Source organism: Rhineura floridana, chromosome 19 (assembly GCF_030035675.1).
Source record: "Rhineura floridana isolate rRhiFlo1 chromosome 19, rRhiFlo1.hap2, whole genome shotgun sequence".
Taxonomy (NCBI): domain Eukaryota; kingdom Metazoa; phylum Chordata; class Lepidosauria; order Squamata; family Rhineuridae; genus Rhineura; species Rhineura floridana.
Genome location: NC_084498.1, coordinates 1433145 through 1460329, shown reverse-complemented (window position 1 = coordinate 1460329; position 27185 = coordinate 1433145). Strand labels below are relative to the sequence as shown.

At 45.9% G+C, this 27185-nt stretch overlaps 1 protein-coding gene across 3 annotated transcripts; it reads right to left on the bottom strand.

Annotated features, from left to right (window-relative positions):
• On the bottom strand, window positions 1–25339 carry TPST2 (tyrosylprotein sulfotransferase 2). 3 transcript variants are annotated; one of them, XM_061603052.1, is made up of 8 exons: window positions 25251–25321; window positions 9685–9750; window positions 7060–7146; window positions 5645–6570; window positions 2987–3185; window positions 1391–1441; window positions 744–788; window positions 1–490 (listed from the first exon to the last, which is right to left on the bottom strand). In XM_061603052.1, the coding sequence occupies exons 4-7, from the start codon at window positions 6481–6483 to the stop codon at window positions 759–761; spliced, it is 1119 nt and encodes a 372-aa protein (XP_061459036.1). In that variant the 5' UTR covers window positions 6484–6570; window positions 7060–7146; window positions 9685–9750; window positions 25251–25321; the 3' UTR covers window positions 1–490; window positions 744–758. The 3 variants fall into 3 exon arrangements, with proteins under 3 accessions (XP_061459036.1, XP_061459037.1, XP_061459038.1); XM_061603053.1 differs by lacking the exon at window positions 9685–9750 and having other exon boundaries at window positions 25251–25339; XM_061603054.1 differs by lacking the exons at window positions 9685–9750; window positions 25251–25321 and adding an exon at window positions 24479–24799.
• Between the last annotated feature and the right edge of the window lie 1846 nt (window positions 25340–27185).

Below are 27185 nucleotides of genomic sequence, written 5' to 3'. Positions count from 1 at the left end.
GAAGGAGACAGCCTTATATATTTATTTAAGAATTAATAAATAAATCTATTTGATTTTTGTAAATTACAAATGAGTGAATTAAAATGAGGGAAATTGGGATTGTTGCCTATAAGACAAAAGCACTCAAATGAGGTTATGTTAATGGAGCTATCTGAGGTCTGCAAATTAGAGAACAAAAATTACAAGACACTTTTAAAAGGTCTCCAGCAGAGAAGTATAAAATCTTCTCTGATATACTTTGAGGTTCTCTTTTATTTCCACAGATTTCGCCCTTTCACCACAGAGTGTGTCCAAGCAAGGTTGACAGCCGGTCCTGTGAGTCAGAAATCCAAACCTGGCAAATAAAGGCGCGCACACACACACACACAAAGTGTTTCACGGAGAGCACTTGGTTTGGCAATATCAGTAGCAAGCAATATGCTTGGATAACAGAGCTCCACTGTTGTTTGCACGTTTCCTTCTCTTCAGAGCAACAGGAAGCAATTTGCATCTAAAGGGGGGAAAAGAGGAAGAAAACGTTTCTCCCGGAACTCAATGCCAACGTACTGATTTGTATTATATTAATTCCCTACCCTTACCCCACTCAGCCTCCTGACAATACCTATCGGTTCAGGGTTACAAGGCAAGGCTTCCAGACAAGTCCCCCACTCCCAATCTTTATAAATTTAGGGAAGCTGAGAATCGAGGGAAACGAGTCCCGCCTCCTCTGTCAACAGGATCTGCTCATGTGCTCAAATACATACCTGGAAATCACTTTATCAGTGAAAAGCAGTAGTATTTTGTGCACCCTACAAAAACATAATACACAGAAAGATTAGCACCTTATTTGTCTTTTTTTTCCCCCACTTGGACCGCTGCCTTTCTAAATTTGGCCAGAGAGCAGTAAAGTTAGTTTGTCGATATATTAGACCAACCCTTAATTAATCCTGTGTTGCAAGAATATCTCAATCAGAAAAAGTCAAAACTGCTTTAAAATATGGAGAATTATACATCTGACCATGAGGGGGCACCTTCACAAGTAAGCGTAATCAGAAGAGAATGACAGGGGGAATCATCACAGGGAGAACATTTCCCAGACCCAAATTATCTGCTAAGCTTGGCTGCAGTTCCAAAGTACAGTACCTTGAAATCAAGGCAAGGGGAAGGCTGGGAAGTCAAGCACATTTGCAGCATCTCCCTGAGCAGGGGGGTCTTAAAGGAAGGTGTAGGTGGAGCCCAAAACATTCCTGGGTGTTTGGTTGCTTTAAAATGTTCAGTTATGGATCCTGGAAATTAGGGACATTTCTCCAGCCCCGCCCCGGGGGGGGGGGAGGGAGGAAAGAGTGCTATGGGAACACAGAATGGGGCAAAATAGATTACGGTGACAAATAGCAGGGAAAGGGAAACTCACCTGAAGGTATCCTTTCAGATTGGCAGGTGTTTTAAAATCCCCATTCAGAACCTGTGCAAAGAGCAAAACATGTGGTTAGGTACTTGTCTGCCCAACCTTTTCATGCCTCTGATTTGCCTCAATCCAAATCCAAGCCTCACAGAATCTACTTGCGAGAATGCATCTCTCTTTGGCTGCTGCTCCTGTGATTTACCTCTGGAGAAGAGCTCTGTGCAGCTAGAACGTTTGCTGTCCCCTTGCAATAATGCTGACCCATTTTTTAAAGGTACCTTCTGAAAGAATCTGGATCTTAGCCAATATTGTATAATGCAACTAATTACTGCAATTAGGCAATGAATGCTGTAAACCACAGAGTGAAAAGAAAGTGTACTGATGAAACAAGAAAAGTGGGAAAAGGCTCTTCTCGTACTCCAGAAAGGCAACCTTGGCAGATTGAAAGAATATGGAACAGCTCAGAGAATGATCTGTGTATCTCCCAGCACTGAAAAAAGGAATTATCCATCTGCAGGAATGCTGTGAATAAGCTACAAGCGTATCTCTGCTACTGCCCACATTAACACAACTGGAAAGTTTAACATCTCCACTTAAAGCCACCAGATCACTGGGAATGATGCTCAAGCAGCTTAAGGCCTCTCACAGAACAGTAAATACTTGTGGAACGCCTCTCCCGCTATGAACCTACCCGTTCACTTCGTTCAGTATCTAAGGCCCTCCTCTGGGTACCAACTCACCAGGATGCCCGGAGGACTGTTACTAGATCTAGGGCCTTTTCTGTGGTGGCCCCCGAATTATGGAACAGCTTACCGGAGGAAATACGCCTGGCGCCTACGGTTCTTTCTTTTAGGCGCCAGGTTAAGACCTGGCTATACTCCCAGGCATTTTAATGTTTAATGCTTTATGTTTAATGTTTTTAGTTTAATGTGTTCCTTTGTTACTGATTTTATTCTATATTGTATTTTAATCTCGTTTTGTACACCGCCCAGAGAGCTATTAGCTATGGGAGGTCTAGAAATGAAAATAAATAAATAAATAAATAAATAAATAAAGGGGGTGGAAGTGCTCCATTTTTGGTGAGATGGGAGATTATCCTTTCCCTGATCTAAACTGTCTCTGAAACAATTGAAATGAAATGGAAACGGACTGCCTTCAAGTTGACTCCAACTTATGGCGACCCTACGAATAGGCTTTTCATGGTAAGCGGCATTCAGAGGTGGTTCACCATTGCCTTGCTCTGAGGCTGAGAGGCAGTGACTGGCCCAAGGTCACCCAGCGAGCTTCATGGCTGTGTGTGGATTCGAACCCTGGTCTCCCAGGTCGTAGTCCAGCACTCTAACCCCTACACCACACTGGCTCTCTCTGAAATGATTAGCCAGCTATTTTTCTACTGCAGGGGCTATTTGCAGATTCTGGGGGATGAATCAGATTGGAAAAACAGTGTGGTATAGTTACTGGCAAATTTAATCAGTTAATCAGTTGATTAGAATGCTAAAAACCAGAATGTTAATCTGTTACAGGATCTTTTACCACATGACACAGATCTGGAGCGAACTCCACAGCTCCCATCACCTGTGAGTTGACAGGCCTAGTTTCACTCACCCTGTGTGTGTTGTTGATCACCAGGGGGTCTGGACTCCCATAGCTGGGTGGGTTTGCATAGGGGTCGTAGCCCAGCCTGGCTAGCATCGGGGCAATGTGAGCCATGTCCTGTAGCACATCTGCTGGAATGTGCCCCAGCCACTTTGTCAAGGCCTCTGTGTTCACTGGCTTGATCACCTGGTCTGTGGATCGCTCAATCCTGCACAAAGAGAAGAAAAAAGTAAGAACCAGCAAGGCCAGAGGCAAGGGAGGTGCTGCGCGAGTGTTTCTGAAATGTCTTCAACCCTCTCACTGTGAGGATCTTGTTCTGTTTGCCTTGACTGCAGCTACTGCTAATGACTCTTAGGATGGAAAGATCTGTCCGTTTCTGTTCTGTGTGTCTCACTTTTCTCATGTTAAATTCAGTTCTCTACATTGCTGCAGCAATCTGCGATTTTTTTTTAAAATCCTCATGAAAATTCTCCTCCATTTTAGTGCAAATTTCTCCAAATAAACCCGTTTTTGTAGGCAGTTTTGACAGACACATCTTCGCAAGCCAGTTCTCATCACATCATTTCACTCATGTATTCCTCTTATGCATTTTTATAAATATTGTTTAGCAGGCGAACTGCACCCCAAAATTCTAATAAATGCAAATTTCTAAGGATGGCTCTGTTTCGGTTCTCATTTTGTTTCAGAAAGTGTAAATTTGATAAATTCTGCTTGAAATGAGAAACTGGATTGAAATTCTCCCCCATCCCTAATGACTCGACAAGGCCACAGCTACTTGGCTAGAACAGAGTTCAGTACACCAACTGAAGTTTATGCTTCGCCATCCTTGTTAAATGAAGTGCATCAGTTTGGGTTTAAAGGTTCTGTTCTTAGCACAGGGTTAGGGAAGTGCTAATTTTAACTAACTTGCATTCACAGACGCTTAACTAACCTACTAACCCTCTTTTAATCACCGTTTTTGGTAGTCCATAGTTGAACCATATGCCTTTGTTATAGCTAGGCCCTCTTAATCTAAAAGGCTACAACAGAAATTGGGAGAAAGTAGGGAGGGTATCAGTTTAGAGTTAGTTTGCAAGGGAGCCCAGCTCTACAAAGCAAGAGGGTGTCACAGCATCAAGGAAAACATTAAAACAGCCGGGTGAATTAAGCACTCGTGTGAGTTTAGCAAGAGGGTGAGGAGGCCAGGACAGCAACTCTGCATCCATCTTGAAACATTCACCTTTCCAACAAAACAAGCCCTATAGGGAGGGGAAATGGTTATGAAGATAGAAAGGTAGCAAGGCTGTAGGCACAATAGAGGAAAGGTGGGATAAAAATGAAATAAATCAACACAGAGATTATGCCTCCCCGGCATGAGGGCACCCTGGCAGCACTTTGAAAGGCACTCTGCCTTCCTGGTGTGCGAGTTTTAAAAAATGATTTCCCCCTGCAACTTTCCTCACTACTCATCAGAAGTAAATGTACAGTACATTCTATTTAAGCATTCACCTGGTCACCAGACGTGGTAAGGCATTACATGCAAGTGAGTGAGTAGGCTGGTGGAAAAGAAAGAGAGAGCTGCTCCTCTGCACCCAGCACACAAAAAAGGAGGCTGCTGGGAGGGGGGTAAGCACCTTTGCTGGGCCCAATGTGGAAGAGAGTGGAGCTCTCAGCAGGCTACTAAATGTTTCTGCAGCCTAGTTACCTTTGTGGGCTTATTTGTAAGGTTATTGTAACTTCTTCCACAGTAAGGACTTTTTTTTAGTGCTGCTGAGGCATGGCTTTTCTCAGTTGGAAGTGGAATTAAAATGGTGACCTCACTATTTGTTGTTGAAATGTAAGAAAACACATAATGACAGGCACCCAGCATTGAATAATAAGCAACCAGTTGGACTAGATGACCTGAGATGTACCTCCCAGTTCTATTAAGTTTAAGCTGACCAATAAAAAGGGAATTCATTACCAATCCCACCAGAAGCAATAAGAGAGAACAAACTTGGAAGAAGGAAGCTACTAATTAAAGGCATTGTAGCCCTTAAAACATCAATAGTTATTGACCATCTACAAAGGACAGGATAGCACTCCAACAGTATTTGGATTCTCTAAAGCTGCCACAGAGAGCTGCCTTATACCAGCTCAGACCACTGGCCCATCTTCTTCTATGTTGTCTACACTGACTGGCAGTGGCTCTCTGGGGTTTCAGTCAGAAAGGGTCCTTCCCAGCCCTACTTCAAGATGTTGGGATTTGAACCTGTGATCTTCTACTTGCAAAGCACATGACCACTGAGATATAATTCCTTTCCAAACAGCAATAACTGGAACTGGCAATGATGTTGACTAAATCATAGGAAGCTGACTTACATCAAGCCAGACCACTGGTGACACCTAGCTTTGTAGTGTCAACACTGACTGGCAGCGGCTCTGCAGGAATTCAGGCAGGGGCATCTCTCAGCCCTGCCTGGGGATGCTGGGAATTGAGCCTGGAACCTTCCGCATCCAAACCAGATGCTCTTAACACTGAGCCATGCCCTTCCCATACAAGATGTGTAGCAATTCCAGTGAGAAAGGCTAGTGTGGAAGCAATGAGCTTCTGTGTTCTTGCCTTCAGCATACCTCCCTAAGTCTGAGTCAATCACCCTTACCTCACATCTCACGGCAACAAGGTGAGACTGAAGTATTGACACTCACTTGGAGAGGGAGACTCCACCCGGCTTCCCAATCAGCTCTTCGTGGTGCAGGACTGCATCGCTCCAGGAGATGTCTAGGAATTCCATGATGGCCTGCATCGTTCTTTGAGGATGCAGGACAAGCTGCTCATAGTAGACGGGGAGGCATCGTGACCGTCCAATCTCCATGCACTGGGAGTACATCACTTCGACGGCTTTGTTCCACTTCGTCAAGCAGTCACGGTAGCTGCGGAGGTCAAAGCCTGCAATGGTGACCTTCCTGGTGATCATAGAATGGACGGAAGCCCGACCATCACGAACCATCAGGAGGAACTTGGAGTTGGGGAAGATGCGGGACAGGTACATGGAGGATTTGAGCGTGAAAGGGTCTTTGTTGCAGAGGTACCTGGCTGGCTCCCCATGTTTGGCAATCACCTCCAGGATGAAGGCCTGCATAGCAGAATCCAAGACTTGGTCCGTCACCCCAGCTTCGTCCAAGCGCATCTTCTCCCGCCCAGATTTGGACCAGGCTTGGCGCATGGCTAGTACACGTGGAATGATGCGGGTCTCCTCCCCACAGCGCACCTCTGGGTGAGCATCCAACATGGCTCGCATCAGCGTGGTCCCACTCCGGGGGACACCGCCAATGAAGATCAAAGGCATCTCCTTGCTGTAACGGTATTCCACCCGATTGGAGTCCAGCATCACCAGCTCCTCGTTCTCTGGACGCATCAGCCCCCTGTTGGTGCCTTGGCCCAGGATCTGCTGGCACTGCAGCATCTGTTGGCCGAGGTGGGCAGAGACCATCAGGCCAATGGCAAAGCCCACCCCCAGAAGCACCCGCCTCATTGTCACCCGCATCCTCTCCCCATCCACATGGGCCCAGGATCTGGAGGTGCTCGCCCCGCTTTCAGCATTCGGATAACGAAAGGCCAAGCCACAGACTCCCTGGAAAGGAGAAGCCAACCAGTCAAGGCGGGGCTGAATAACTGCTCTTTGTGCATTTAGCGTAATATTTTCATAACATTGCATTGCATTATTGGGAGAAGGATGGAGCCTAACTTCTTAGGAACAGATGAAACTGCCTTATACTATGTTTATTTATTATTTTATTTATAAATATATTAGGATACTGCTGTTTCATTAAAAACAAAAGCCAGTAATACATCTGCCAAGCCAGGCCCTCCGGCTCCAAAGCAGCCCCCTGCCAGCCTCCCAGGGCCCATACACAGATGCCTCCCTCTCGGGTCTCTCTTGGGCTTTAATGCCAATAAGCTATAAGGCTTAAAATGGCTCCTTGTAGCTCATGAACGTGATCAAATATTAATAGGACAAACTATGGGGTGAAGAGAGAACGTGCAGGCAGACCCATCAAAGATTCATTAACCCACAGCCAAATACGCGGCAGTGCATCCATGACTGTGACAAGACGCTCACCTCGATCTGGGAAGTTCATTTTGTAGCTTGCTAGCTGCTCTTTGCTCTCACAAAAAAGCCAGGCGAGAGATAAATTCTGGGCAGGGGCTGGGGAGACAGGAAAGGCAGAAGGGCAAGGTCAGTGAGATGCTGAGCAGCTTTGCTGTGGGGCCTTGGAACAGAGAGGAACAAGGAGAGAGTCTCCTCTCCGCATTATTGCCATTTCCAAGCAGACGCCAGCTGTGCTCCTCAACCACCCACCCCAAGACACACAATTATTACACAATCCCCCCACAAAACCATGCTGCACCTGCAACAACAAAACTAGCTCTTGGTGTGCAAAAAGGCAACCAATTATTTATTTGAACGATTTACACACTGCTTAACACTGTAATTCAGGGAGGTATGATAGGATTGCAGCTCCCAGCACCTTGAGGGCTGCAGGTTACCTATCTACCTCTACAGAATTATGAAGTCTGTTGAACAGACATAATCGCCCCACTGCTGTTCATATCATAATTTATCCCCTAAGCTGGAAGAAGGACATGAGATAGGAGCCCCTCATCTTTCCAGAGGCAGAGATTGTTCAGAAGGGCAAACTCCTCCATGGGTGAACCTTGCCATCTGCCAAAGTGGCATGGTGGATTTTACCGCACATTAGGTAACAAAGGAGTAGTAGCGTGAGGTTGAATATGTAGTAATATGGTCTTGTCTTTATCCTACAAGAGACAAGGAGAATTTCAATGCATATTAACTTCCTTTGTGAGGTAAAACTAGAGGCAAAGACAGTTGTCGCAACGGCTCCTCGTTGGGTTTGTTTCAACCTACAGATTTGCTCCAGATTATCACAGCTGACTGAAATGTCTTTGATGAGTTACCCCTAGCTAAAGGGTTGTATGAACATCCGCTAACTTGTCACCGTCATAAAGAAGGGCCCTTTCACACATCGTTTTAGCTTGTGTGGGGTCCCCTTTTCTGCTAACCACTCCCCAAACAGTGAGACCCCAGGGGCCTTTCCCATAGAATCTCCACTTGAGGCAGGACCAGGGCAATTCTGCCCGTGCAACTCCCACAACCAACTGGCCCTCACCCTGAGAGGGAGATAAAGGGAATGCATGGGACATAGCAGAGAAGGGGGGAAGTGGCTGTGGGCCCATCCACCATCACCTGAGGAGCTGGACCAGCCTCTACCAGTTCTCAAGCTAAGCAAGCTGAACGGCATGTTGTAGGCCATAGCCTAAGCCTGTTGCCATGGCAACCAGGGGCAGCCATGTTGCACAAAGCCCAGCAGTGCAGGGAGGCCTGCGAAGAAACCCAAACATTGCTTAGATTGAAGCCCTTAAGTCTGGAGCAACTTTCCCTCATATTATTTGTAGATAAGACAAAAAAATATGCATAAGATTATTTTAAAAAAACAAAACAAAAACAAAGGCAGTTCAAAAAGAACACTTCCTTTTGTGCAAAATCTGACAAACCTCATTTATTTATCTATTATCTTTAGAAAACCACAAAGTTATTGTAGCAACTGCATTAGGGTTGTTTTGTTTTGTTTTTGCTAAACGTTGGAAAAATGCCTGAAATATTGACAACAGCAGAATAGGCAAGGAAGGTTTAGTGCTAATTCCTTGATGTTAAATTTAACCTCTTTGGGTTTTTTAAAAAAATTAAACCACTTTTTAAAATTGCAAGCAATGAATGACATGGGGAATCCACAAGGGTAGCAAATGAATGGTACATTCTCACCAAGTATAAATACAGTAGTTTGCTTTTAAACGAGTGTTGTTGTTTTTGCTTGAGACATACAGTTATTATCAAGATTCTTGCTTATACGCATGTAAACCATGAGTTAAAACGTTTTTTAAAGTACAGAATAAATAAATAAACATCCTCTCATCTATCTGTAAAAGCAGACTGGCCCCAGGTAAAGGTTCCTTATAATATTTTAAGTGATCCTATAATTACAATTTAATTTTAGTTGCATCTTGATTGCTTCTTATGTGTTATATTACAATTTGAATTCCACAGAATACAATAAATGTAAAAGAAGCAACAAAAATATAATGAAAATCAACATGGATATTTAATGTGATGTATATGCCATCTCCCATCTTCAATCACAAACCCACAGACACTCCATGCGCCACCTGAATGATGTTCATGGGCCACCAGTGGTCTGCAGGGAGAGCCAGCATGGCCTAGTGGTTAAGGTGTTGGACTATGACCTGGGAGACCAGGGTTCGAATCCCCACACAGCCATGAAGCTCACTGGGTGACCTTGGGCCAGTCACTGCCTCTCAGCCTCATGAAGACCCTCTTCACAGGGTCACCATAAGTCGGAATCGACTTGAAGGCAGTCCGTTTCCATTTATAATTACTTAAATGTTCCTGAAAAAAATCAGCCTGCATAGTAACATGACCCTTAAAGGGCTAAGTATTAGAACTTTGCATTATGGGGTAGAGTTAGACTCCACTCCTTGGATATTCCTTTGCTCTGCTTTTCCGTTTCACTTTCAGTTGTGCTGTCTACTCTGCCAGCAAAAAAAAAAGTTTATTTGCCTGAAGCAAGAAGGGTGAAATAAAGAGATAACAAAGTGGCCTGAAAAAATGGCTACCCTTTACTGTTTTTAAAGCACTCACTATACTCACAGTCATAGCGACTATTTTTTCTTCTTCTTTTTCTTGATTATTTGATGGCAAAGGATGAAAACAGCCCTAGGGGAACAGAAATATTGCTGTGTATGGCTGGACACCCAAGCTGTAACTCAGGCCTAATTTCTGATTTTCTCAATATGTGCAGCTTCAGCATGAGAGCTTTTCCGGATTTCTGAACAGCAAAATCAACCCACCAACCAATAAAAAAAAATTCAGTTACTTTCCACAATTAGTTTCCAATTGCTTAGTTTGTCCTTTATATAGCAGCCAGTTAAAACGTTTTCCCTTGATTGGAAGGAAAATCTAAAGGAGAGGAACAAGACTCGAAGGAGGGACTCTCAAAGAAACGGTTGCCATATTTCAGTTCCACAAATCCGGGTAGGCTAATTTGCAAATTATGCAAATTATTTGCATATTAATATTTGGATTGTCCAGTTTTGTTTTTGTGCCTACGAATTACCACCAAAAACTGAGGAAAGATGTGGGAAATCTTTTTTTAAAAAGCAATGTTTTCAGACTTAAATGCCTAGTCTCTAGTTTCCAACACTATGGAATATTGATTGATTGATTGATTAAGAGGATTTATATCCTGCCCTTCTGCTGTTAAAAACAGAGCTCAGCACAGCTTACAAATATAATAAAAACAATAAAAATACACAATCAATATAAAAACATAATAAAAACACAAAATAGCAACAAACATAAAGTAAGTCAGGGTAGCAGTATGGTTAACCTTTGTTGGTCATTGACCGAAATAAACTTATTTACATTTTTTAGTATGGTTAACCATTACATATATGATATATTTCAGAGATGTGGTGGGTGGAGAAAAACAAGAAGCCAAAATGTTAGGAAAAGGAGTCTTTCACACCACATGCTCAGTTCTAAATACTGTTGCATCACGTTTTACAAGTTCCTCCAGTATTCCACTGGTGCAGGGACTCAGACATTCAAAGTATCTGTATGTTTCTTAGGTTTTATAAAAGCAGAGCTTTGCTTAACTCAAAATTTCTTCTCCCTTTGATCAACCACATCTACACAGGTTCCACTGGGTCTGGAAGTGTGCAACAACCCCACACATACCTTGCTAATTAGATTACCAATGCCAGGATGTCTGTCTTATCGACTACTCTCCTGCTCCCCCTCCACACTGGGCATCATGAAAGACCCAGTCCTGGGCTCAGAAAGAAAATAAATATCTGGTCCTCTTCAAAGTACTGATAAGCCTCTTGTTTTAATGAAAATAACAATTATAAATTCTTGCTCTTATCACTAATGGGAGTTAATTATCTTGCATATGCTGCTGTTGCTTCTATGGCTGTAACGGAGTGAGGTTAAAGATAAGTGAAATGCAAATAGGAAAAAAACAACACAAAAGGCAGTAACACTTTCCTATATGTAATACCATACCAACCACAAGAAGATTCCTATGAGTAAGGCAGAAAACTCAGCATCCCACAACCAGTCAGGATTCATAATCAAAAACCCAAACTAAAAAAATCCTAGCACCCAGTCAGCCAAGGTCACAGAAATCCCCATGCAGCACAACCTGACCTGGGGACTGCAGTTAATGCAGAATGCTGCAGCACAATTGCTGACATGGTGAGATCTTATCAGCACATAATACCTCTGCTCTGAAATCTGCATTGGTTGCTGATTTGCTGCCAGGCCAAGTTCAAGCTGTGCTTTCCATGTTATGGGTGCCACATAGTACAGTACTTGTTCTGCTCTTGTAAGAAATCAGTCCTGTAAAGTGGCAGCACCTACGCTTTGGAACTCCTTGCCTATTGACATTAGGCAGACGCCTCTTTTCAGCACCTGCTAAAATCAGTTTTCTTGAGGCAAGCCTCTCCAGGCATGTGGAAGCTATTGTGTTTTTAAATCTCTTTTTAAACTCATTGGTGGTTTTATTATTTTGAATGTTTTTAAGCATCTGTCCTTAACGGTTTTGCCAATATTTTTATTGTTTTAATTCTTTCTGTAAAGCGCTTTGAGATTTTTTACAATAAAGCGGTATATAAATGTTGTAAATAAAAATACATAAATAAATGCTGGAGTCACTGTGGCCCTTGAGTCTCTTCCCACTTTTAGGAACCAAGGAATCTGCCTTATACTGATTCAGGCCATTTCGTACCAGGATTTCTTAAATGCAATACCATACCAACCACAACAAGATTCCTATGAGTAAGGCAGAAAACTAAGCACCTCACAACCAGTCAGGATTCCTAACCAAAAACCAAAAATATGATAAATGAAGAAATATTTCTATAAGCATGACTATCAAATATATTTATTATTTACACAAACCGTAAAGATATTTATAGTGCAATCCTAGGTTTATTTATTCAGAAGCAAGTCCCAGTGTATTCAGTGGGGCTTACTCAAACAGGGACAGAAATGCAACCTCAAGTGATAAGCAACTTCATTCACACAACCCAAAATTCCAAATCATGCCACTTTACGCTGTTTTGCAACTGTTTATACTTGTTTTTATGGTTACTGGATTTTAAATGGCTTTATTTCTTGTTGTGAGCTGCCTTGGTTTCCAACCCTATCTCACAGGGTTGTTGGAAAGACTCCATACATGCACACGCACACACTGCAAATACATACAGCCCATATAATAGTTTATTGTCAAACCAGTTGGTCATTGCAGAAAAATCAGTATTAGTTTTAAAAAAATCAGTATTACTTTCCTACAGAATAAAAACTGTAATATCTAAGTAAGCCCTGCCTACTTGCTTTAAAATAGGACTGGAGAGAGCGACATAAAGAGTTAGAACACAAACACAATTCTTTTTTACATTCACTCCAAAGTCCCATTAATTTTCAGCACATTCATAACCATGTCTACTCAAAAGTAAGTCCTATTGAATTCAATGGGATTTACTCTGGGCATATGGGATTAGCATTGCTTTTACAAAAGCAAGTATTGGGAAGGTTTTCAAAATACTGCCCAGGATCTGACTCCTGCACACAAGAGAAAAAAAACACTGAAATGTATATACTTACCCAATTTATGAGATTTTCAGATAAACAGGGGGGGAACCACCATTTTCTGGCATTGCAATGAGGTTTTCTAGAGTGACACTGCCTCAGGTCAACCAAATGCAACCCTGGCTTCACTGATTGGCTGCAATCCTGAACGGGCGGGGTTAAAGCTACGAAGTGCTATACAGTACTGTTTAAAGAAAGATTTAACAGTTGGGGGGCGGCTGACATTTTTATGTATATCTCGAGAACTGGACCACCTACAAACTTAATTTTTTATTTTTTTTTAATTAAAGCTGAGAATCCGGGCCACCTAAGGGGCTAAATGGGTGCCGGGTGGCATGCAAAGAATCCGGGTAAAACCTGGCTAACCGGGTAATATGGCAACCCTACTCAAGGAGAAGTTAACAAACACACCCTATAGTGTTTATTTTCTCTCTGCCCTTCCTAAACCTGTAGTATGGACAAGTTTATATTTCAGGTGGAATCTAAAACTGAGGTACCTTAACACAGCATCAAAGCCAAGCTCAGCAGTTCACTGTCTTTACCAAAGTAGTTCAGTTCATGAAGAATCAACACAGGGACAGACCACAGGTGAAAGGGAACTGTTGCTATAGGCAAAGTCAATCTTTTGAGCCTGGTATTCCTGTGTAATCTCCCAAAAAAGGATGAGACAACTGAACAGAGTAAACTTGATTCCTGTAAGTCAGCGATTCCCAATGTGGGTGGTAGCGCCCACCTGGGGAGCGTTACAACCTTTCAGAGGGGCGTTGGCATGACTACAAACTTTAGGGGGGCGTTTGGGTTCATTAGAGGGGCGTTGACATTTGGCGGTCTGATGTGACAGTTGAAGCATTTCAGTTTAATTTTATTTAATACACAAATCATTAATTTTGAAACTGTTTTGTCCCCAGTTAGAATGTATTTAATAGTCTCAATTCATGGAAATAACACTATAAATAGCATGTGCTCTTTAGTAAAGAAATTCTGAATAGCGAGCGGCCAGTGTCATATCAAGGAATGGGGATATTAGCCATGCCCCGGCACTAGGTAATGTTCCAATGCTGTCTTAACAAGAGATGTTGGAACCAATCACGAGAGAGTGTTTGGTAAGCGGGGTGTATTGGTGGAGGGCGCATTCTTCCAACGGATGAGTGCTGTGTGCAAACGGGTGACGCAGACAGTCAGTTATTTGCTGGTTTTCTTCAGGAACGGGACACATTCGCTACCCGTTGTTTCTGTGATGTTTAAATGAACTTGTTTAACGAAACAATGCCGGTAAACTGAATGAGTTTGTTGTTAAGTAACACAGTGTATTCTATTGGTTCATACTGTGTGGACTTAATTAGTTTTTGCTTATGTATGTATATTAATAAATCATACTAAGAATTTAATGTGTAATCTAAGTGCAATAAAAAGGCATGATAAAAATGATCAGTAATAATAATTGAAAATACCTTTTATGCATTACTCATATTTTAAGGGAAGAATAGGAAGCATTGGCATATACTTAATCTGAGGGGGGAGTTGGGCATAAAAAGATTTTGCAAAGGGTCATTGGGTCGAAAAAGGTTGGGTAACGCTGATGTAAGTTAACACACTCTGGATGGAGGGGTGATGGGAAAGATCACTGCTTTTCCCTTCCCCTGGCCTGGCCCTCGCATCCTCTGCACCAGTGTGTGTGCGTGTGTGTGAACTGGCTGGTGCGATGTGCCTTTCCCCTCACCAATACCCCCCTGTAGGCCATAGGCAAATGTATAGCTGCTTTTAGAAATGAAAACTTGTAATGTTTCCTTCTGATCCTTTAGCACCTGCAATAATTTAGCATTTGCCTGGCAGCTTGGAAGATAGGTCAAAGAATGGTCAATGTAGCTCATAGCCCTCCTGGTGCCTTATCTGAGGGGCTAATGAGCCTGCATTGCCAGAGAGTGATCTGATGTTCTGCCAGGAAAAGTAGCTCCAAGATGTTAAGATGTTCTGCTTGTTAGTAGTGCTAATTAGCACAATATTCTATCACTTTGATTTTGCGAAAACAAGACAATCAATCAAATGCTATGATGCTTCAAAGATCATTGTGATGCTTGTAAACAGGCATGCTATATAATCATCTTTGATGCCCAGCTTGAGTGTTCAGACTGGTCAACATTTGTGCAAGATCTTGCAGTCTGATCCATTGGGTACGCGCGCTGTAAATTACTCAATAAACTCTCCTTGTAAGCAAACCTGAATCTGCCTTATCGTCTCCTTGGTATCTCTGAAAGCCCACAGCCGGGGCATGCACACCCCAACAAGGAAGGCTGGCTACAGGGCTGGCTGGTGGACAAATTGCTGGGGAGAACAAGCACGCAAGGAAAACTGCAAAAAGTGCTCCCTTCCCTCCCGCTGACTTTCCCCTGCAAAAGCCCACCCCTACATTACCCTAGTTCTTCTCTAACTTATAGACTATGACCCATTGCCCAAGGGCTGGGGAAACAAAATGGCTGACTGTGCAGTCCAGGAATTCTCCAAATCCAGCCATTTAATTCCCAGTGTCCTACTTGCAAGGTAGTAAAGTGTTCCTAATCTTCCTTCCATGATCTTGAGATTGTGGCCTTACCCATTTTTCAAAAACAGGTTGAAATGGATGGAAATGTCAGGATTCTAGAACAGTCAGATGTGTTTGTTGCTAAGGAAATCCTGAGCCGCACAGTCCGCTGCCAAGAGAGATACGAAGAGGAGAGAACCTTTTGAACACTCTCCACCCACTCCTACGAAATGCCCAGCCAGGGATGCCAGAACAAAAGCCATCTTCTTCAGCAAGGTTTAAATAAAATCAGCAATCATCCAGCAAATGCACCAACTGGACTGCCTTGGGGAGTTTTTGTGATCAGAAGGGCATTTCATTACCCTGTGTAAACTTCAAGGCGTTTTGGAAATAATAAATTGGTGCAGGGTAATAGTCTCCTGTTCCAGAAGCAGCAGGTGAGGGTGAGGTGAGAAATAACGGTGTGAAGTTTGTGCACACCAAGCATGGTCCCTCTGTCAAGCAGCCTGCGGGGCCTAAATTATAAACTAGTAAAGTGGAATAAGCCACTTGCTCTGCCACCAGTGAAACAAGGCCACACATTCAGGGATTGCTGAGTGAAGGGAGGGACTCAGCAAGCAGGAAAGGGCCAAAGGCCATCCACTGCATAGGAACGTGGCACTGACCGTAGCTGTGGGTCTCCAAGGTTTGACACAGGAGTTCTTCCCAACCCTGCCTGGAGATCGAACCTGGATCTTTGTGTTGGCAAAAGCAGGTGTTCTGCCTCTGGGCTACAGGCTGCCCTATGACTGAAACCTCCTGCTTCAAGGCAGGACCCTCCATCCAACAACATCCCATCTCATGATCCTAAGCAATCTAGACTACCAACACCAGTAGAAGGAGAATAATGAAAGCCACTTCCAGAGCAAAATGGTTCTAGATAATCTGCAGACAAGAAATTGCTCTCTGCCAACACGGTACACTAGTGTTGCTCACAAGAACCATCTGCAATGTTTTCCACACAAGGTGCCATCACCGCTTCCAAGTTAAGGCCTCTTGGCTTATTAAGCGAGCAAACAGTTAATGGGTCTGGTTCAAGTCCCCTCCCTCCAGCTTCATGGAGCAGAAACCAAATACGGTGAGAATCACCTCTTACTCACATTACAGAAGTGGGAAACAACAGAATTATGCAGGTGGCGATGAGCTCCCATTGTACACATCCCTGTAGGAATTTGCCTGCTGATGGGGTAAGCAATCCATTGCCCCCCGGATAGCTCTGGGCTACAAATCCCATCATCCTCTACGCTGACCGTGCTGACTGGGGCGGAGAGTATCTGACAGCATCTTGAGGGCCACAAGCGCCCCCATCTCTGGCCTACATGGTGAATTCCTCATGCACCTAATCACTTCCTGAGGCCAAATGATACTCTGCAGAGGAAAACTCTCATCAGCCACACTCTAAGCTTGCCATGCAATTTTAGTATCTGCTTATTTTCGGTGATGCAACCCTTGAATCGGCAGGCCATGCCATAATGAGTTGACCAGCCCTTCCTTCCATTCCTCCATCCCTGCTATTGCTGTTGCCAGTCAGAGACAGAGAATGGAATACTAAATGGCTTCTTCCTCCCTTGACTCTAAACTAGAGATGTGAAGACCATTGGCAGGGAGGGGAGAGAGAAGAGAAAAAGATTGGAGGGAAATGAGGGTTTTCCCTTCCCCCCCCCGTTTCAATTTTTTTTGGAAAAAAACACAAAAATGGCTTTGGGGGGGAAAGGAAAAATAAACATTTCCCCCTAATTGCCCCCCCCGGGTCTTCACATCTCTGCTCTAAGTGAAGGAACACCAGAAGGAAAAGTGAGAGTACAAGAACGGCAAGAAGAGCCACACAAACTTTGTCAGGCATAGAAGAAGGAGGCCAGGAATGGGCTGAGTTTGCTTCCCAAAGCAATTTGATGGGGCACCTGCAGGCCCCATCAAAAATGTTTTCAAGTTTTGTCTGTCTGTGTGCGTGTGTGTGAGAGAGAGAGAGAGAGAGAGAGAGTCTACATGCAAGTGCTGCAGCTCTTTCCTGGATTTAGTATGCAGTAAGCAAATGTACATCTGCAAATGCTCCATAAGTATGAACCATTCACTGCTAGACTGCTCCAACTTCATTATGGGGATGACCCCTCCTTCTCTCTCTCTCTCTCTCACACACACACACACCACACACTGACTATGGTCAGATGGACAATACAAAAATTGGCCAGCCCTGCCCCAGGCAAGTCAATTGTCAACAAGTGGGTATCAGTGGGTGCCCCACAGACACAAGAGAGAGTGGTAACGTGTGTGCATCTATTTTTAAAAATACCCTGCAAATAAATGATGGGTTTTTTAAAAGCAAACAAAAAGCCCTCCTTGTAGCTGTGTCCTGTTTGGCAAAGCACTTTTCCTGACCAACAGCCAAGAGTCTTTGTTCTTTTCCACAGCAAAATGACCCAAAAAATCACACAAGCTCAGGAGATAACCTGCTGAGGCAGCAGCACTTAATCCACGGACAGAACAGCAGTTACTCCAAATCCCTTGTGGAACTACAGTTGCTTTCCAATGTTCACAGTGTTTTGGTGATGGCACAGTTTGGATTTGGTGCACTGCTGATTTTAAAAGTTGGGGAAAGTGCAGCTCAGTGTGGATAGAGATGCCATCTCCACAGGCACACATCCATCTATTTGGGGGGGGGGGGGGAACAAACGAACAGCCCAGGCTTTGATATCACCATAGCAAACTGCAGAAATATGAACAGTGGCCATCGTTCGAAATGGGCTTTCAAACGGCACAGTTAAATCCACAATTGTCTCGAGAGGTGGGGCAATATATATTCTGCAATCAGAAATGATTGTATCGAGTTTGTTGTTGGAATTTCCATGACGCCTGCCCTCACAAAACACCAATAAAGATGTTGCAAGCCAAGCTGTTGTTATCAAGTACCCTGCCCTGGTAATGCACCACTTGCCTGCTCACCTGGGCACACACAAGTGACTGTTCAACACGGAACAGCTTGAGAGAAACCCAGGGCTTGCTCTCTGCCTTCAGGGCAACTACCGGCCATTTCAGAATGACCAAAGATTGAGAGTTGCACACCTAGCCTGTTGGGATGGCAGCAGGGAGACGGCTGCCTTCCTTCCTGATCTAACGGGCAGATTCCATTCCTCTGCTTCTCTCAAACTTCAGGGCCTCCACCATAGAAGGAAAGTCGCAATGAGGCACTTATAGTGGCCCCTCTCTGCCGCCTGCTCTGAAAGCCAGAGACCATTACAAAGAGCAGCCTGGTTAGTGCCGCGCTGTTCCTCCACACTACAGCACTATGCTGGCTGCACCTCCTGGGGACGGAGTGTCCAAGCCAGAGTGCCAAGAGCAACCAGTTCCTGACTGAGCGCCATAGGTGGAAAGCTCAGAGTTTACAAGTCAAAAATATGCAAAGATGGTGGTGGGTGGGGCTTCTATATAAAGCAAGCTGCTCAAGCCACCTTGCAACACAGCTAACCCTGTCAGTTATCTTCTACCTGAGCACAAAGCAGCAGCAGCACAAAGCACGCTCTGGAAGGCAACTATGTCAGTGGAGAGGGCTCTAGGCCTTGACTTCGCCCTGATGTACTCAGCTTTCTACAGCCAGAGAGTTTTTGATTTTTAAAAAACATGCACACGCACACACACTTTGAAACGGGTCTGTCTGATGAGGACTATATCACGTGCTTTTTCTCCCCCTTCTGCAAGATGAGATGCGTAATGGATTTTGGTCACTAAAGAGAAGTCAATGCCTTTGATTGCCTCATTTCAGTCTCTACACTTCCTCAAAACTCACTTTTTCCATGAAGCCGGTGGCTGAACACCCTACTTCTCATACCCTTACTATATCTAAACCTCAGCTCGTGCAACTCCAATGGTTGCATATTTGGCCCCTTTTATCCCTCCCTTCATTCCCCACCCCACCCCCACCCTCAGTTGTCTCCCCCATGTTAAATCACAGGCTATATGTCCCCTCAGGGCCCCTGCCTTCTTGCATTCTGTAAGCTTGCTGATGGCATAGCAACAGCACTAACCAACAGCAGCAGCAACACCCAATGCCTTAGCCTTGCGCCCCTGAATGCTGCCTGCTCTTACAGTTGGCAAGCACAATGCCCGATTCCCCCAGTCTGGACCATACAGCTGGCACCATCCACCGCAGGGCTACAAACCTTTCTGGCATCCCTCTGAAGCCACTTAGCTGTGAGTGTGGCCTGGAAAGCAGCCGGCTTGTTCTCAACAAGCCACCCGGCTCTGTGGAGCTTGCTCTGTCCAAGAGCTTCTCTTTTGTTATCTGGCCTCCAGCACGATAAGGAGTCAAAGCGACAAGGCGGCCGTGGCACACTCGGAAGAGCTTCACAGAAGCTTCCTCTGGAGACCAGCCAAGCCCAAACAGCCCTTTTGAATATCTGCGTGGCGGCGGAGGAAACGCAGCAGCACCATGGCTTGAGCATTTGCGCGGGGTTAGCCAAAGGGGCTGGGCAGCAAGTGCTTGTCCTGCTGTTCATGCAGGACCAGCCTGAGGCTGCTACTCCACCTCTGCCTATCAACACCAAGTAAGGAAAGGGAAGGACATGTTTTTGCTGGGCGAGCAGTCAAAACCCTGGGAGTAAGCTTTTGGGCTGCACAGGACTCTTTCCTAGAGGATCCAAGTCCAAAGCAGCAATTAAAATATAAGCTTTTTAAAACTACAATTCCCATCAGCCCCAGCCAGCATGGCCACTGGATTGGGCTGATGGGAATTGTAGTTCAAAAAAAGTAACTTTTCCAAGCTCTGAATATAAGCGATGGAGGTCATGCATCTCAGAAGGGCTGAGGTTAGGGGGTTCTTTGAAACAAACAGGAGCAGAAAGCTTTGGAAGAGGGATTGTGCTCGCAGGACAGTGTATTCATCAGAATGGCCTTTTACACAAATGATGATGTTAGGAATTTTAGAATCCAGTGTTGAGACGCCTAAACATCTGAATAAGCACTGTGGCCCAGTAATCTTAAGTAATGACTATCAAATTCAATAAAATGCTGCATTGTTGCCCCCCCCCAATAATCCCAAAATCAACAGCACTAAACATTCGGGTGCTATTTTAGAAATCGTACTGGAACATACTGTAGATGTTGACAGAGGGCCCATAACTCGGTGGGAAAGCAATTGGCACTGGGTGTAGAAGGTCTCAGGTTAAATACCTGCTGGCATCCTCAGTTAAAACTATCAGGTGGACTCCCAGCCACACGGCTGTAACACAGACAATACTGAGTTGGATAGTCTGATCTGGCATAAGGTGGCTTCCTTTTATATTCCTAAGGAATTTTGCCATCACATTTATATGACAGCTCTCTCAAGACTCCCCTCTCAATTTAAAAACAAAGAAAGAAATCACCACAAGCACAGAAGCGAAAGAATTGGGAAGTAACAAAAATTACTGCTTAGCTGCCTTGGGCTTGATTCTTGGAAAGGTGCGGTGCAAACCTTTTTCAAATTAATAAAGAGCAGAAAAGAGTTCAGCTCTCTTGAAACTGAGAGTTCACTCTTGAAACTGCTGGCAACAGGAAGACACGAGTCCCACACTAGGAGGTGTGCATTAGTTCCCTCTCTATTTTTACTCTGCTCTGCTTTCTATAACCTTGAGTGCCTCTCCTAAGACTGCATGCATTTCCTTTAAATCACAGAAACCAGGCCACTGATGTTTACTTCTTCCAGTGCATGAAGATACCTGTTCAATGGCACCAACAGCTAATTTGGTCTGATGCCTCAATCCCTTTTTGCTAGCACTGATTACGATGGAGGCCAGACCACGGTTCTCTTCCAGAACCAATTAAATTGCAGTTGAAGTACCTGAGATACTTCAGTCCAAATCCTACCTCTGGCACAGATCCATTGCATCAGCCTGCAGCTCCTTTTCTGCCTCAGTTTTCCCATCTGCAAAATGGGAATGATAGAACAGCTGACCTCACAAGGATTGCTGTGATGGCTGATCAATGCAAAGATTATAAAGCAAGCTAGTACTTTGTAAGCCCAGTACTATATATGTTTAAATGTAAAATACAATCCACTGAGGTGGTTGGGATTTGTTCCCTGGTGTGTGCAGGATTGTATTCAGTTTGAATGCCGCCCAGGGCTCCTTTGGAGGAAGGTTGGGATGTGAATTCAATAAATATGTAGGGTAACATGGCCTCCCTTTATGTAGCAGTTCTTATACTAAATACTTTTATCTATTAAGGCGGTGAATTTACTGTAAAAACTACTACATAAAGGGAAGCCATGTTACTCCACGCACTCTGTTTAGGAAAGCCCACCTCAAATCTTGACAACTGTGAGTTCAAAGTATTATCCATTTTTACATCTACATCCCAACTAGGGATGGATGAGAAATTTGATTCAATTCACATTTCAAGCCAAATCTATCAAAGTTGCACTTTCCGAAACGTGAGCACCAAAACACAGCCATCCTTTGAAATTTGCACTTACTCAAATTTTGTGATGCAATTTGCCAATCAAACAATGTTTACAAAAATGCATATATTAGAGGAAAGTGTGCATAAAAATGAATATGGGAGTGAAAATAACATACAAGAATGCATTATACGATGAGAAATTGCTTGCAAAAATGTGTACATTTGTCAAAACTGCATACAAAAATGTGTTCATTAGGAAAAAATTGCACCAAAATCCTGGAGAATTTTCATGATATATTTTTAAAAACATCCGAAAATTGCTGCAGAAATGTGGAGAATTAAATTTAAGATTGGAAATATGAGAAACCGAGAGAATAGATCTTTCCATCACTACTTGCAACCTTAAATCATCTCACAACAAGCCTGTGTGGAAGGTGAGGCCATGAGACTTGCCCCTAGTAGGTACCTTCACTGAAGCTCAAAACAAGAGCATTCATTCTGAAGTGTTTCTTCTAGGGCCCACACAGCAAATGCTCTTTACACTTTATCATTCTTACCCTTTAAGACGAGCTATAGCGCATGGCAACAGATGCAGATTTCTCTCTCTCTCTCCAGCTCTAGACTGCCAAAGTCTGTCTGTCGTACCACAGGGCACACAATCACATAAGAGTATCACAAGAAAGGGCAAACAGCACCAGATGGGAAGATGGGATCAGAGGAGAAAATGCTAGCCATCTTTTGAGAGTAGCAGTACAATCCTTGCACATACTAGAATTATAACAAAGTCTGAAAGTTGCATGCTTTCTCTCCGCTTATCTGTACCATATCCAATTTTCTCCCACCAGCAACCTCAACTCACCAGAATCAGCTCATCAAACAATTATTTTCACCACCTCAGTCACTCATGTAACCCTGACTAGGAATTAGGAATATTGTTTTTCAGTAAAAGCAAGATTCAGGGGACAGAGGTAAAAGTTGACCTGTTGGTGTTTCAAAAGAACTTCTCTTTTGACACAAATGATGAAAATATAATGGCTGAAAGGGAAAAACCCTTCTTGTTCAAGACTGGGTTTCAGATTCTTATTGTGTGGATTGCTATCAGGAGCATTTTGGCTATGAAGCCATACTCTACCACATATGTTATGGAAAATAGTTTTAAAAACATAGATAAGGAGGGAGATAAGAGATAGTGGAATTAAGGTTTCCCAGAGTCTAATAAAACAGAGGATGTTTTAGAGGTGGAAAAAATGGAGAGATGACCACAATAACCACTTTTCCTCCCCTTTTAGGAAAAGCAAAAGAATAAGCTTCTTTGCAAAGACAAAGATGACAGGGAGAAGGAAGAAGAAACACTGAAGGTGTCCGTAAAACTGTGCATGACGCGGAAGCTGTACAAGAGAGAGAGGTTTTTATCCCTTCTCAGAATACTCCAGATTCATCCTATGGAATGGGTGGGCAACAGATTCGGGATAGGTCAGAGGAAGTCCTTCTTCACATAACGCAGAATTAACTTACGGAACTCACTGCTACGACGTGTGTTGATGGCGGCTACCTTAGGTGGCTTCAAAAGGGAAAGGCCTATCAATGCCTACTACCCATGATGGCTATATGAAACCTCCTGGGTCAAAGGCAGTCTATCCCCAAGTATCAGACACTAAGGGACAAACAGGGGAGGGCAGTTGCCTTCACGCCCTGCCTGTGGGCTTCTCAGTGGAGCACCTAGGTGGCCACTGTGAGGAAAAGGTCACTGGACTAGATGAGCCTTTGTTCCCTTCCAGGAGAGGCTGATTTTTAAAGCCTTGCCGTATCTCCTGGGGCTGTCCTCACCCAGTAAATGCTTTCACAGGGAGTCAGCTACGTACAATGGCCTCAGTGCCATGCATACACGCAACCTTCTCTCCCCAGGAAAGTCCCTGATCACATTTCCCCCCCCCCCAAGCATCTGAGGTGAGCATAAGAAGAGCCCGCTGGATCAGCCAGTGGCCCATCTAGTCCAGCATCCTGTTCTCACCAACCAGACGCCCATTATGGGAAGCCCACAAGCAGGGCCTGAGCGCAAGGGCGCTCTCCCCTCCAGCAGCTTCCAGCCACTGGGCTAGTAGCCATTGATAGCCACCGCCTTCTCCTCCATGCATTTGTCTAATCCTCTTTTAAAGCCATCCAAGGTGGTGGCCATCACTGCCTCTTGTGGGAGCAAATTCCAGTTTTAACTCTGCACTGTGTAAAAAAGTCCTTCCTTTCGTCTGTCCTGAATCTCCCCACATTCAGCTTCAATGGATGTTCACAAGGTTCTGTGTTGTGAGAGAGGGAGAAAAACTTTTCTCAATCTCCTTTCTCCATGTCACGTCTAATTTTATACCCTTCTATCCTATTGCCTCTGGCTGCCTTTTCTCTACACTAAAAAGCCCCAAACGCTGCAACCTGAGAGCACAGCCCTCAGCCCACAACCAACATGAAAACGGCTTCTTGCTCTCACACAGGAAGTTGGGGGCCTGCCTGCAGGCTGCACTGCAAATTCTGATCCTGCCCATCTAGGCCTTCGAGAGAGGAAGTCGCTTATGCAAGTAAGTCCACACAAGTTAGTAGCTGCCCAGTGGTTACTGATTGACAAGGCCGTGGAAAGGCCCCCCCAAACCATCATCATCATCACTGTTTATTTGTATGCTGCCTTTCCATAACAATTTATGCACAAGGCGGCTCACAACATGAACAGGAAAAAAATTTACACAACTCACTATCAAGAACGTGTTAATGACAGCAGCTCTTGCATTCGACGCGTTGCTCTTGGCCAAGCCCTAAGAGCAATGCCCACCTCTCACACACCCACAACCCCCAGGGCAAATTGCAGTCCGGGCAGCTAACCCAGGTGGAAGTGGGGCCAACGGCACAAGGCGGGATCCTGTAGGCACCCTCGTGTCCCATCGCCGAGGTCCCCGAGCCCCCGCGTCCTTGGCGCCTGGCGTGGAAGAGGCTCCTTGCAGAAGGGCCCGCTGGGGACTCCCGAGCAGGATCCTCCTGGCCCTTGTTCCCAAGGCCAAGCTCTGCTCCCTGCTCCCGGAGATGCCTTTCTATGGGAGAGGCGAGGCGAGGCGAGGCGGCCGGCTGGTGGCGAGGGGCGCTTTTACCACTCCGCAGAGCCCAGCCGCCTCTGCCCGTCGAGCGGCTCCAGGAGGGCAGCGCCTTTCTCGGGGCCCGAAGTCCCTCCACCAGCCTCTTCTTGTCGGAAGGCAACGGCAGCCGCAGCCCCCGCCTGGCCGGCAGAGCATCCAGCGCCGGCGTCGGCGAAGAGAGCCAGGAACCGGCTGGACAGTTCCCCCGCATCCCCCGTTGACAAGCTCCGGCGTGTGTGTGTGTGTGTGTTGGGGGGGATCGGGCACTAGCAGCCAGCGTGGAAAAGAAAGGGACCTGCCCGCTGCGCCCCCGCCCGAAGCTCTTCCCGTAGGGCCCAGAGCTGCGGGGAGGGGGCGCCTGCAGCCCGTGGCAGCCTCAGCCCCCTCCCCTGATGTCCGCGGGGCCGGAGGCGCACGGCCGGCCGAGCCGAGCCGTAGCAGGGGAAAGGGGGCTCTCCAGGCTGGGGGCGAAGGAGGCCCCTAGAAAGGTGCCGGCAGCCCTTGGAACTGAGCCCACTACTCACCGCCTCCGAGGTGCTCCCGCAGGGCCGGAGAGCGCTCGTCCCGGCGCCGGGCGAAGCGAGGCGGAGCAGAGGCAGGCAGCGGAGGAAGCCGCTTCGCTCCGCCGCCCCCTGTTGCCCGCCCAGCGCCCGGAGACGTCACGCGCACCGAGGCGGGGGGCGGAGGAGGAGGAGCCCGGGCCTAGGAGCCCCCTCCTCCCCGACGCCTCTCCAAGGACGCGCGCCCCGGCGGAGCGCAAGGGCGAAGGGGGTCGGCCTCGAGCCTGTGCGCCAAGCAGCGCCTTAGGCCGCCGAGGGGGCGCCCCTCTCTCTTTCTCGGCTCCGCTTTTGTTACTTTCCCCACCAGCAGACATCGGTCTCGGAGACCAGGGGGCTTCTTCTGAAGACGTGTGGCTCCCCCAGAGCTGTGATCCCGACAAAGGCCGCCTCGTGAGCACGCACAGAGTGCTCTCCGGTCGCTCACCGCTGAGCAAGCGCCGTCGGCCAAGACAAGCGCACCGGGGCTTAGCTGCTGTAGTAACAGACCGAGAGGCCGTGGCCGCCTAAGCCGCCACCCCATCCCTTGCTGTAATACTGGGGGGAAAGTAATGGCCTGCCTTGCCGGGCTGTTGTCAGGGTTGCTGAGCATCGAGGGAGCGCCTTGAGCATGCAGTTGTATTTTACTAAATGATTTCTAGACTAGAGCACCTTCATGTTGCCCTCTCAAGGAGGTGTACAATATTCCATGAAAACACGATAATATCTATCCCATCTATCAAAATCCCCCGATTTTACCCCTTGAAAAGTGAGGAGTGACAATTAATTAAATTGGTAAAATATGGACTGGGGGGGAAAGTGCCTTAAGAGCAGCCATGGAGCCGTGTGTATTTCTTACGGGAGGGCATTCCAGGGATGTGGGGCTGGCACTGAAAGGGCTCCAGGATGTGGAGGGCTGCTTTGGGCAGGGCTTTACAGTCTAAAGTCACACTTTAAACTGAGGCTGGACCCTGGCAGGCAACCAAAGTAGCTGGTTCCGAATGGGTGTAATGCACTCTCAACCCTCTACAGACCCTGACGTTGGCAGCCCATATTTCAAGGCACCCCAAAAAGAGGGCATTACAGCAATCCAGACTGCTGCCAAAATCAGGTGGAGAACCGAGAGCACAGGTCAAGGTTGAGGAGGGGCCTCTGCTTGAATCAGTCCAGTCAGTTACAGTATTGTCCACCCTTTAGTTCAGCCGCCCCGCCACTGACTGAATGAAATACAGTTGAGTGAGTCAAGCCACCCGGTGGGCAAGTTTTTCAACTTCCACCAGGAGGACTTGCCTCCCCACTGGAGGCCTTCCTTAGCCAGCTAATTACAGGGACTCTCCCCAGTTTGTGCTTTTGGAGCCTTGCAAACAGTGACTAAAATCCCAGCTGGGGAAGAGAAAGACTTCAGACTTGAGGAAAGCAGGAGGAGGTGGTGGTAAATGACAAGGCCACGGGGGCAAAGGAGGAGGCCACCTGGCTCTGGGCTACCCACCCTCCATTCCGCCCGTGTCACTTGGGTCACTTCCACAGAGGGGTCTTTCTTCTGACGCTCCGACAGTTCAGATGCTCTTCCCCCGCCTCCAGTGGGTGCCTTGGTTTGTTAACCACCTTTGGTCACAAGAACAGAGGCAGCTGCCTCCTAATGCTGCCTATATGTTTCCGGGCTCGATTCAAAGTGCTGGTTTTAACCTATAAAGCCTTACATGGCCTGGGACCACGATACTTGATGGAATGCCTCTCCCGATATGAACCTACCCGTACACTGCGCTCAACATCGAAGGCCCTTCTCTGGGTGCCCACTCAGAGGGAAGCCCGGAGGATGGTAACAAGAAAAAGGGCCTTCTCAGTGGTGGCCCCCGAATTGTGGAACAATCTCCCTGATGAGGTACACCTGGCGCCAACATTGTTATCTTTTCGGCACCAGGT

Coding starts and splice junctions, on each gene's coding strand:
- TPST2 (XM_061603053.1), bottom strand. CDS start 6,483: ATGCGGGTGACAATGAGGCGGGTGCTTCTGGGGGTGGGCTTTGCCATT. Junction 3,186..5,644: donor GGTGGAGTCTCCCTCTCCAA/GTGAGTGTCAAT, acceptor CTCTTTGTGCAG/GATTGAGCGATCCACAGACC. Junction 1,442..2,986: donor TGATCAACAACACACACAGG/GTGAGTGAAACT, acceptor CTCTTTGCACAG/GTTCTGAATGGGGATTTTAA.